Genomic DNA, 13,351 nt, shown 5'->3' with positions numbered 1-13,351 from the left:
GAGAGCCTACACAGAAACCTCACATGATAAACCAAAGATCGTTTTTAGGAGTGATGTGTTACTAGTTGGCCCATTGGAATAGCCATCTAGCTGTTGGCTCCAATGCGCCCTGCGCCATTATGCACAGCGATCAGTGAAAGTGAGCAGATGGAGCGCCTCTCACACAATCTCACATGCTCAAACACAGAGTGTGTGAGTTTCAAAGATGCTCCACTCCTCATTACCTGTGAATGTTGAATAAGCCTGTGGCAAGCTCGCTCCGGCGTAAAGCACTGTTTACTATATCAATGGAGCAAGGGGGAGGGGCCGCTCCTCAGAGTGTAAGCTGCTTTCAGAGCAGGACGGAACACTCCAAAACACAGTAGAAGAAGTTTGTGATGTAATCTTTGTGTAATAGCATACAGAAATTGCTTTGAGATGAAGACAAACAAAACACATAGACCATTTTGTATATATTGTTCAAAATATACATTTGTGTTTATTGTTTGAACCTTTTTGTTGTACAGTCTATCACACAAGAGCCCAAATTACCTTTATAAAGTGTCAAAACAGTTATTATAGTTTGGTGTGTGTTTTGAATAAATGTGTGTGGAAAATTATTTTTTGCTTTATTTTTTCCTTGCCTATTTTTGATTGTAAACCTTTTACACTTATAAAACACAACAAAACATATATATTCTGAAAGCACAAGTTGTCCTGAAAAAAAGAGACATAAAACTTGATCATGGGATGCAGTAAGAGCTGTTAACAGCAATAATAAAACATTTATGCCAGGCGAGTGAACTGTCCAAAAAATGCCCTCGGACCCCAGAGGCTTAAAGTGTTTGTTAAAATTATGTAGATAATGGTGGGCTTGATAAAGTTACATAGATCATAGTGAGCTTGTTTAAGTTATGTAGATAATGGTGGGCTCATTAAAGTTATGTAAATAATGGTGGAGTTGATAACATCATGTGGATAATGGTGAGCAGGTCAAAGTTGTGTAGATAAGAGTGGAGGATTGAGCCGATGAATGAGGGCTGACTCTGAATTCAGGTTCACCCTGTGAATAAAGGTTCACCCTGTCACTGAGGGTTGAGCCTGTCAGTTGGGATTGAACCTGTTATTGGGGATTGACCCTGTGAATAAAGATTGATCTTATGAATGACCCTGTCAATGAGGCTTTACCCTGTCAATGAAGGTTGACGCTGTCAGTGAGGGATTAAACTTGTTAAGGTGGGTTGTCCCTGTCAATGAAGGTTGACCCGACTCTGTATGAATAATTGTGCAACAGACAATAACTTGCATGACACACAAGTTCTCCACTCACAGCCACAGAAGCCTAGAACTCCTTCAGGGTTGTCTGGGTGTCTTGGTGGCTTCCGTCACTCCTCTCCTTCTTGCACACTCACTGTCATCCCAACAGATGTACCATGCAGTACCATACTCTTTGTATATGGAGAGAATTTGTTTTTATATGCCTGTAATTCCTAATTGAATAATGTGATATTTTGGAATTACAGCTGAAAGTCGACAGTCCAAGAACAATATTTCATTTTACAGTGGTGCACAGAGGAAGCATTCCAAAAACTGTCTAAATCCTTCAAGAATTGATGTATGCCACATGTTGTGTGTCTTTTTAATTTGGTGAGACATATTGTGGTAGAATTGGATGATGCATGTGTAGAAAAGCCTAAACGAACTTGTTGAGCAATGGGAATGTTCAGTCTGTCCACATTCTTCTTTTCAGGTCATTCCTTGTGCCCTCCAGGTTCACATTGACAGTTATGATCTTCATCATGATGGTCAGCTTCTATTATTTCTCCCGCCATGTAAGTCTATATTTCCTGTGTTTGCTTAACATCCATCAGGTTTCTGAATGCCCTTATTCCAATTCAGATTCACAGGGGTGGAGCCTGTCCCAGCAGTCATGATTTAAAATATACTGAAAACAGTATCTGTGATACCCAAACTGTGTGTTTCAACTTTCCCGCAAAGCTAACAAAGGAACAAATGACATTGACAATGTTTGACACACTTGAGTCACCTGTCATTCAAGTATTTCACCGATCAATTATGTCATTGATCAACTTAGTGAGCAAGATTGATGAGGAAACAGCAATCATGATGCAGAGATATGCATGATAGCAACAAGAGGACTCTAGGTGAGGTTCAAACTCACCTGATACATGACTCTCGCTGGGGTTCAAACTCACCTGACATGCTACTGTTGCTGGGGTTCCGACTCATCCGATAGGCAACTGTAAGTGGGGTTCAAATTCACCTGATATATGACTGTAGATGGGGTTCAGACTCACCCGATACATGACTGAAGGTAGGGTTCAAATTCACCCGATACGTGACTGTCGGTGTGGTTCAAACTCACCCAATATGCGAATGTAGGTGGGGTTCTGACTCACCCGATATGTGACTGTAGGTGGGGTTCAGACACACCCGATATGTGACTAGGTGGGGTTCAGACACACCTGATATGTGACTGTAGGTGGAGTTCAGATACACCTGATACACGACTTTAGGTGGGGCTCAAACTCACCCTTTAAAGGAGTGTTAGTGGGGTTCACACTCACCAGATACGTGACTGTAGGTGGGATTCAAACTCACCTGATATGCGATTGTAAGTTGTGTTCAAACACACCTGATATGCGATTGTAAGTTGTGTTCAAACACACCTCATACATGACTGTAGGTAGGGGTCAGACTCACTTGATACACGACTGTAGGTGGCATTCACACTCGCCCAATATGCGACTGTAGGTGGGGTTCTGACTCACCCGATATGTGAGTGTAGGTGGTGTTCAGACACACCTGCTACACGGCTTTAGGTGGGGTTCAGACTCACCCTATGAGCGAGTGTTAGTGGGGTTCAGACTCACCTGATACGCAATTGTAGATTGTGTTCAAACTCACGTGATACACGACTGTAGGTGGGGTTCAAACACACCTCATACATGACTGTAGGTATGGTTCAGACTCACCAGATACCCGACTGTAGATGGGGTTCAGACTCTCCTGATACACGATTGTATGTGGGTTTCAGATTCACCTGATCCACGACAGTAGGTGGAGTTCAGACACACCTCATACATGACTGTAGGTAGGGGTCAGACATACCTGATACAGGTGGCATTCACACTCACCCAATACGCGACTGTAGGTGGGGTTCTGACTCACCCGATATGTGAATGTAGGTGGCGTTCAGACACACCTGATACATGACTTTAGGTGGGGTTCAGACTCACCCTATAAACGCGTGTTAGTGGGGTTCAGACTCACCAGATTCATGACTGTAGGTGGGCTTCAAACTCACCTGATACGCAATTGTAGTTGGGGTACAAACTCACCTGATACTCAATTATAGATTGTGTTCAAATTCACCCAATACACGACTGTAGATTGGGTTCAAACACACCTCATACATAACTGTAGGTTGGGTTAGGACTCACCAGATACTTGACTGTAGGTGGGGTTCATACTCACCAGATACGCGACTGCAGGTGGGGTTTAAACTCACCTGATACCCAGTTGTAGGTGACGTTCAAACTCTCCTGATACACGATTGTATGTGGGGTTCAGATTCACCTGATCCACGACAGTAGGTGGGGTTCTCACTCAGCCAATACACGACTGTAGCTGGGGTTCCGACTCACCTGATACGTGACTGTAGGTGGGGTTCAAACTCACCTGATACGCGATTGTAGTTTGTGTTCAAATTCACCCAATGTGCGACTATAGGTGGGGTTCTGACTCACCCAATACACGACTGTAGGTGGGTTCACCCGATACACGACTGCAGGGTTTGGTTCAGACTCACCCAATACGTGACTGTAGGTGGGGTTCAAACTCACCTGATACGCGATTGGAGGTGGGGTTCAAAGTCACCTGATACGCGATTGGAGGTGGGGTTCAAAGTCAGCTGATAGGCAATTGTAGTTGGGGTGCAGGGTCATCTTATACACGGCTGTAGATGGGGTTCAAATTCACCTGATGCACAACTGCAGGTGGCGTACACACTCACCCAATACACGACTGTAGGTGGAGTTCTGACTCATCCGATATGTGACTGTAGGTGAGGTTCAGACCACCTGATACACGACTTTAGGTGTGGTTCAGACTCACCCTATAAATGAGCGCAAGTGGGGTTCAGACTCACCAGATGCGTGACTGAAGGTGGGGTTCAAAGTCACCTGATACGCAGCTGTAGGTGGGGTCAGACACACCTCATACATGACTGTGGGTAGGGTTCAGACTCACCAGATACTCGACTGTAGGTGGGGTTCATACTCACCAGATACGCGACTGCAGGTGGGGTTCAAACTCACCCGATACGTGACTGTAGATGGGGTTCAGACTCTGTTGATACATGACTGTAGGTGGGGTACAAACTCACCTGATACCCAATTGTAAGTGAGGTTCAAACTCTCCTGATACACGATTGTATGTGGGGTTCAGATTCACCTGATCCACGACAGTAGGTGGGGTTCAGACACACCTCATACATGACTGTAGGTAGGGGTCAGACTCACCTGATACAGGTAGCATTCACACATACCCAATACGCGACTGTAGGTGGTGTTCTGACTCACCCGATATGTGAGTGTAGGTGGCGTTCAGACACACCTGATACATGGCTTTAGGTGGACTTCAGAGACTCACCAGATTCATGACTGTAGGTGGGCTTCAAACTCACCTGATACGCGATTGTAGTTGGGGTAAAAACTCACCTGATACGCAATTGTAGATTGTGTTCAAACTCACCCGGTACACGACTGTAGATTGGGTTCAAACACACCTCATACATGACTGTAGGTAGGGTTCAGACTCACCAGATACTTGACTGTAGGTGGGGTTCATACTCACCAAATACGCAACTGCAGGTGGGGTTCAAAACTCACCCGATACGTGACTGTAGATGGGGTTCAGACTCACCTGATACATGACTGTAGGTGGGGTTCAACCTTACCTGATAACCAATTGTAGGTGACGTTCAAACTCTCCTGATACACGATTGTATGTGGTGTTCAGATTCACCTGATCCACGACAGTAAGTGGGGTTCTCACTCGCCCAATACATGACTGTAGGTGGGGTTCCGACTCACCTGATACGTGACTGTAGGTGGGGTTCAAACTCACCTGATACGCAATTGTAGTTTGTGTTCAAATTCACCCAATGCACGACTGTAGGTGGGGTTCTGACTCACCCGATACACGACTGTAGGTGGGTTCACCTGATACACGACTGCAGGGTTTGGTTCACACTCACCCAGTACGTGACTGTAGATGGGGTTCAGACTCACCTGATACGTGACTGTAGGTGGGGTTCAAACTCACCTGATACGCAATTGTAGTTTGTGTTCAAATTCACCCAATGCACAACTGTAGGTGGGGTTCTGACTCACCCGATACACGACTGTAGGTGGGTTCACATGATATACGACTGCAGGGTTTGGTTCACACTCACCCAATACGTGACTGTAGGTGGGGTTCAAACTCACCTGATACGCGATTGGAGGTGGGGTTCAAAGTCACCTGATACGCGATTGGAGGTGGGGTTCAAAGTCACCTGATACGCAATTGTAGTTGGGGTGCAGGGTCATCTTATACCCGGATGTAGGTGGGGTTCAAATTCACCTGATGCACGACTGTAGGTGGCGTACACACTCACCCAATACGCGACTGTAGGTGGAGTTCTGACTCACCCGATATGTGACTGTAGGTGGGGTTCAGACCACCTGATAAACGACTTTAGGTGTGGTTCAGACTCACCCTATAAATGAGCGTAAGTGGGGTTCAGACTCACCAGATGCGTGACTGAAGGTGGGGTTCAAACTCACCTGATACGCAATTGTAGGTGGGGTTCAAAGTCACCTGATATGCGACTGTAAGTTGTGTTCAAAGTCACCTGATACGCGACTGTAGGTGGGGTCAGACACACCTCATACATGACTGTGGGTAGGGTTCAGACTCACCAGATACTCGACTGTAGGTGGGGTTCATACTCACCAGATACGCGACTGCAGGTGGGGTTCAAACTCACCCGATACGTGACTGTAGATGGGGTTCAGACTCTGTTGATACATGACTGTAAGTGGGGTACAAACTCACCTGATACCCAATTGTAAGTGAGGTTCAAACTCTCCTGATACACGATTGTATGTGGGGTTCAAATTCACCTGATCCACGACAATAGGTGGGGTTCTCACTCGCCCAATACATGACTGTAGGTGGGGTTCCGACTCACCTGATACGTGACTGTAGGTGGGGTTCAAACTAACCTGATACGCGATTGTAGTTTGTGTTCAAATTCACCCAATGTGCGACTGTAGGTGGGGTTCTGACTCACCCGATACACGACTGTAGGTGGGTTCACCCGATACACGACTGCAGGGTTTGGTTCAGACTCACCCAATACGTGACTGTAGGTGGGGTTCAGACTCACCCGATACACAACTGTAGGTGGGGTTCAAAGTCACCTGATACGCGATTGTAGGTGGGGTTCAAAGTCACCTGATACACGATTGTAGGTGGGGTTCAAAGTCACCTGATACGCGATTGTAGGTGGGGTACAAACTCATTGTAGGTTGTGTTCAAAGTCCCCCGATACGCAGCTGTAGTTGGGGTTCAGACGCACCTCATATATGACTGTAGGTAGGGCTTAGAGTCACCTGATACACGACTGTAGGTGGGTCTCAAATTCACCTGATACACAACTGTAGGTGGCGTTCAAACTCACCCAATGCGCGACTGTAGGTGGGGGTTTTGACTCACCCGATATGTGACTGTAGGTGAGGTTCAAATTCACCTGATGCACGACTGTAGGTGGCGTACACACTCACCCGAAACGCGACTGTAGGTGGGGTTCTGACTCACCCGATATGTGACTGTAGGTGGGGTTCAGACCACCCGATACACGACTTTAGGTGTGGTTCAGACTCACCCTATAAACAAGTGTAAGTGGGGTTCAGACTCACCAGATGCGTGACTGAAGGTGGGGTTCAAACTCACCTGATACGCAGTTGTAGGTGGGGTTCAAAGTCATCTGATACACGATTGTAAGTTGTGTTCAGAGTCACCTGATATGCGACTGCAGGTGGGGTTCAGACACACCTCATACATGACTGTGAGTAGGGTTCAGACTCACAAGATACGCGACTGTAGGTGGGGTTCAGACCCACCCTATAAACGAGTGTAAGTGGGGTTCAGACTCACCAGATGCGTGACTGTAGGTGGGGTTCCACACTCAACCGATACATGTCTGTAGATGGGGTGGAGGCTCACCTGATACACGAATGTAAGTGGGGTTCAGACTCACTCAATATATGACTCTAAGTGGGGTTCAAACTCACCTGATACGCGATTGGAGGTGGGGTTCAAAGTCACCTGATACGCGATTGTAGGTGGGGTTCAAAGTCACCTGATATGCGATTGTAGGTGGGGTACAAACTCATTGTAGGTTGTGTTCAAAGTCACCTGAGAGACGACTGTAGGTGGGGCTCAAATTCACCTGATACACAACTGTAGGTGGCGTTCAGACTCACCCAATACGCGACTGTAGGTGGGGTTCTGACTCACCTGATAAATGATTGTAGGTGGGGTTCAGACCACCTGATACACGAGTTTCGGTGGGGTTCAGACTCACCCTATAAATGAGTGTTAGTAGAGTTCAGACTCACCAGATACGCAACTGAAGGTGGGGTTCAAACTCACCTGATATGTGATTGTAGTTGGAGTGCAGACTCACCTTATACACGACTGTAGGTGGGGTTCAAATTTAACTGATGCACGACTGTAGGTGGCGTACACACTCACCAGATACGTGACTGTAGGTGCGGGTCAGACTCACCGTATAAACGAGTGTTAGTGGGGTTCAGACTCACCAGATACGCAACTGAAGGTGGGGTATCAAACTCACCTGATACGCGATTGTAGTTGGGGTGCAGACTCACCTTATACACGACTGTAGGTGGGGTTTAAATTTAACTGATGCACGACTGTAGGTGGCGTACACACTCACCCAATACGCGACTGTAGGTGGAGTTCTGACTCACCCAATACGCGACTGTAGGTGGGGTTCTGACTCACCCGATATGTGACTGTAGTTTGGGTACAAACTCACCTGATACATGATTGTGAGTTGTGTTCAAAGTCACCCGATACGCGACAGTAGGTGGGGTTTAGACTCACTAGATACGTGACTACTGGTGGGGTTCAAACTCACCTGATACGTGATTGTAAGTTGTGTTCAAAGTCACCCGATACGCGACTGTAGGTGGGGATCAGACACACCTCATACATAACTGTGGGTAGGGTTCAGACTCACAAGATACGCAACTGTAGGTGGGGTTCACACTCACCCATAAATGAGTGTAAGTGGGTTTCAGACTCACCAGATGCGTGACTATAGGTGGGGTTCAAACTCACCTGATGCGTGACTGTAGGTGGGGTTCAAACTCACCTAATACACTATTGTAGGTGGGGTTCAAAGTCACCTGATACGCAATTGTAGTTTGGGTACAAACTCACCTGATACATGATTGTGAGTTGTGTTCAAAGTCACCCGATACGCGACAGTAGGTGGGGTTCAGACTCACTAGATATGTGACTACTGGTGGGGTTCAAACTCACCCGATACGCGATTGTAGTTTGGTTACAAACTCACCTAAAATGCGATTGTCGGTTGTGTTCAAACTCACCCGATACATGACTGTAGGCAGGATCCAGACTCACCAGATAAGCTACTGTAGGTGGGGTTCAAACTCAACCGATACATGACTGTAGATGGGGTGGAGGCTCACCTGATACACGACTGTAGGTGGGGTTCAGACTCACCCGATACGTGACTCTAAGTGGGGTTCAAACTCACCTGATATGCGATTGTAGGTGGGGTACAAACTCATTGTACGTTGTGTTCAAAGTCTTCCGATACATGGCTGTAGGTGGGGTTCAGACGCACCTCATATATGACTGTAGGTAGGGTTCAGAATCACCTGATACACGACTGTAGGTGGGGCTCAAATTCACCTGATACACGAATGCAGGTGGCGTTCAGACTCACCCAATACGCGACTGTAGGTCGGGTTCTGACTCACCCGATATGTGACTGTAGATGGGGTCCAGACCACCTGATACACGACTTTCGGTGGGGTTCAGACTCACCCTATAAACGAGTGTTAGTGGAGTTCAGACTCACCAGATACGTGACTGTAGGTGGGGGTCAGACTCACCGTATAAACGAGTGTTAGTGGGGTTGAGACTGACCAGATACGCGATTGTAGGTGGGGTTCAAAGTCACCTGATAACGCAGTTGTAGTTTGGGTACAAACTCACCTGATACGCGATTGTAGTTGGGGTGCAGACTCACCTTATACACGACTGTAGGTGGGGTTCAAATTCAACTGATGCACGACTGTGGGTGGCGTACACACTCACCCAATGCGCGACTGTAGGTGGGGTTCTGACTCACCCGATAAGTGACTGTAGGTGTGGTTCAGACTCACCCTATAAACGAGTGTAAGCGGGGTTCACACTCACCAGATGCGTGACTGAAGGTGGGGTTCAAACTCACCTGATACGCGATTGTTGGTGGGGTTCATAGTCACCTTATACGTGATTTTAAGTTGTGTTCAGAGTCACCCGATACGCGACTGTAGGTGGGGATCAGACATACCTCATACATAACTGTGGGTAGGGTTCAGACTCACAAGATACGCGACTGTAGGTGGGATTCAGACTCACCCTTTAAACAAGTGTAAGTGGAGTTCAGACTCACCAGATGCGTGACTATAGGTGGGGTTCAAACTCACCTGATGCGTGACTGTAGGTGGGGTTCAGACTCACCTAATACGCGATTGTAGGTGGGGTTCAAAGTCACCTGATACGCCATTGTATTTTGGGTACAAACTCACCTGATACGTGATTGTGATTTGTGTTCAAAGTCACCCGATACGCGACAGTAGGTGTGGTTCAGACTCATTAGATACGTGGCTACTGGTGGGGTTCAAACTCATCCCATATGCAATTGTAGTTTGATTACAAACTCACCTAAAACGCGATTGTAGGTTGTGTTCAAACTCACCCGATACATGACTGTAGGCAGGATCCAGACTCACCAGATAAGCGACTGTAGGTGGGGTTCAAACTCAACCGATACATGACTGTAGATGGGGTGGAGGCTCACCTGATACACGACTGTAGGTGGGGTTCAGACTCACCCGATACGTGACTCTAAGTGGGGTTCAAACTCACCTGATATGTGATTGTAGGTGGGGTACAAACTCATTGTAGTTTGTGTTCAAAGTCTTCCGATACGCGGCTGTAGGTGGGGTTCAGACGCACCTCATATATGACTGTAGGTAGGGTTCAGAATCACCTGATACACAACTGTAGGTGGGGCTCAAATTCACCTGATACACGACTGCAGGTGGTGTTCAGACTCACCCAATACGCGACTGTAGGTTGGGTTCTGACTCACCCGATATGTGACTGTAGATGGGGTTCAGACCGCCTGATATACGACTTTCGGTGGGGGTCAGACTCACCGTATAAACGAGTGTTAGTGGGGTTGAGACTCACCAGATATGCAATTGTAGGTGGGGTTCAAACTTACCTGATACGCGATTGTAGTTGGGGTGCAAACTCACGTTATACACGACTGTAGATGGGGTTCAAATTCAACTGATGCACAACTGTAGGTGGCGTACACACTCACCCAATACGCGACTGTAGGTGGGGTTCTGACTCACCCGATATGTGACTGTAGGTGGGGTTCAGAACACCTGATACACGACTTTAGGTGAGGTTTAGACTCACCCTATAAACGAGTGTAAGTGGGGTTCAAACTCACCTGATACATGATTGTAGGTGGGGTTCATAGTCCCGATACGTGATTGTAAGTTGTGTTCAAAGTCACCTGATACGCGACTGTCGGTGGCGATCAGACACACCTCATACATAACTGTGGGTAGGGTTCAGACGCACAAGATACGTGACTGTAGGTGGGGTTCAGACTCACCCTATAAACGAGTGTAAGTGGGGTTCTGACTCACCAGATGAGTGACTGTAGGTGGGGTTCAAACTCACCTGATGCGTGACTGTAGATGGGGTGGAGGCTGACCTGATACATGACTGTAGGTGGGGTTCCGATTCAACTGATACATGACTGTAGGTACCGTTCACACTCACCCAATACGCAACTGTAGGTGGGGTTCAGATTCATCGTATAAACAAGTGTAAGTGGGATTCAGACTCACCAGATATGCGACAGTTGGTGGGGTTCAAACGCAACTCATACGCGATTGTAGGTGGAGTTCAAACTCACCCGATACACGACTATAGGTGGTGTTCAAACTCACCTAATATGCGATTGTTGTTGGGGTTCAGACTCACCTGATACATGACTGTAGGTGGTGTTCACACTCACCCAATACGCGACTGTAGGTGGGGTTCTCAGTCACCTGATATGTGACTGGAGGTGGGGTTCATACACACCTGATACACGACTTTAGGTCGGGTTCAAACTCACCCTATAAACGAGTGTTAGTGGGGTTCAGACGCACCAGATACATGACTGTAGGTGGGGTTCCAATTCACCTGATACGCAAATGTAATTTCGGTACAAACTCACCTGATACGTGATTGCAAGTTGTTTTCAAAGTCACGCGATACGTGACTGTAGGTGAGGTTCAGACACACATCATACATGACTGTAGGTGGGGTTCAAACTTACCTGATACGCGATTGTAGTTGGGGTACATTCTCACCTGAAACGCGATTTTAGGTTGTGTTCAAACTCACCCGATACACGACTGTAGGTGGGGTCCAGACACACCTCATTCATGACTGTAAGCAGGATCCAGACTCACCAGATAAGCGACTGTAGGTGGGGTTCAAACTCACTCATGACTGTAGATGGGGTGGAGGCTCACCTGATACAAGACTATAGGTGGGGTTCAAATTCATCTGATACACAACTGTAGGTAGCGTTCACACTCACCCAATACGCAACTGTAGGTGGGATTCTTACTCACCCGATATGTGACTGTAGGTGGGGTTCAGATTCACCGTATAAACAAGTGTAAGTGGGATCCAGACTCACCAGATATGCGACAGTTGGTGGGGTTCAAACGCAACTCATACTCGATTGTAGGTGGAGTTCAAACTCACCCGATACACGACTATAGGTGGGGTTCAAACTCACCTGATATGAGATTGTTGTTGGGGTTCAAACTCACCTGATACACGATTGTTGGTTGTTTTCAAACTCAACTGATACGCGATTGTTGGTGGGGGTTAAAGTCACCTGATACGCGATTGTAGTTGGCGTACAAACTCACCTGATAAGCGATTGTAGGTTGGGTTCAAAGTCACCCGATACGCGACTGGTGGAGGAGTTCAGACACACCTCATACTGCAGGTAGGATTCAGAATCACCTGATACACGACTGTAGGTGGGATTCACACTCACAATACGGAAGTGTAGGTGGGGAACTGACTCACCCCATATATGACTGTAGGTGGCGTTCAGACCACCTGATACACGACTTTAGGTGGGGTTCAGACTCACGCTATAAACGAGTGTTAGTGGAGTTCAGACTCAACAGATACGTGACTGTAGGTGGGGGTCAGACTCACCATATAAACGAGTGTTAGTGGGGTTTAGCCTCACGAGATTCTCACGGGGTTCACACTCACCTGATACGCGATTGTAGGTTGTGTTCAAACTCTCCCTATACGCGGCTGTAGGTGGGTTTCAGACACACCTCATACATGACTGAAGGTAGGGTTCAGAATGACCTGATACACGACTGTAGGTGGGGTTCAAATTCACCTGGTACACGACTGTAGGTAGCGTTCACACTCACCCGATACGTGAGTGTAGGTGGGGTTCTGACTCACCCTATATGTGACTGTCGGTTGGGTTCAGACCAACTGATACACGACTTTAGGTGGGGTTAGACTCACCCTGTAAACGAGTGTTAGTGGAGTTGAGACTCACCCGATACGATACGTGACTGTAGGTGGGGGTCAGACTCACCGTATAAGCAAGCATTAGTGGGGTTTAGCCTCACCAGATACGCGATTGTAGTTGGGGTTCAAACTCACCTGATACGTAATTGTAGGTTGTTTTCAAACTCTTCCGATCTTCCGTTCAGACACACCTCATACATGACTGTAGGTAGGTTTCAGTCTCACCAGATACGCGACTGAAAGTGGGGTTCAGACTCACCCAATACCTGAGTGTAGATGGCGTGCAGGCTCACCTTATACATGACTGTAGGTGGGGTTCAAATTCACCTGATACACGACAGTAGGTGGCATTCACACTCACCCAATACGCGACTGTAGGTGGGGTTCT

General features: G+C 47.2%; 1 protein-coding gene across 1 annotated transcript in view; it reads left to right on the top strand.

The window, feature by feature from the left end:
* adcy3a (adenylate cyclase 3a) overlaps positions 1–13,351 on the top strand; it is a 359,639-nt gene that overhangs the window by 212,872 nt on the left and 133,416 nt on the right. The window contains exon 14 of the mRNA XM_034173754.1: positions 1,730–1,811. Coding sequence (XP_034029645.1) covers positions 1,730–1,811 — 82 coding nt within the window. The remainder of the gene's footprint in view (positions 1–1,729; positions 1,812–13,351) is intronic.

The sequence above is a fragment of the Thalassophryne amazonica genome, chromosome 7 (assembly GCF_902500255.1).
Source record: "Thalassophryne amazonica chromosome 7, fThaAma1.1, whole genome shotgun sequence".
In the NCBI taxonomy this organism is placed as follows: Eukaryota; Metazoa; Chordata; class Actinopteri; order Batrachoidiformes; family Batrachoididae; genus Thalassophryne; species Thalassophryne amazonica.
This window is presented reverse-complemented; position numbering and strand designations above follow the sequence as displayed.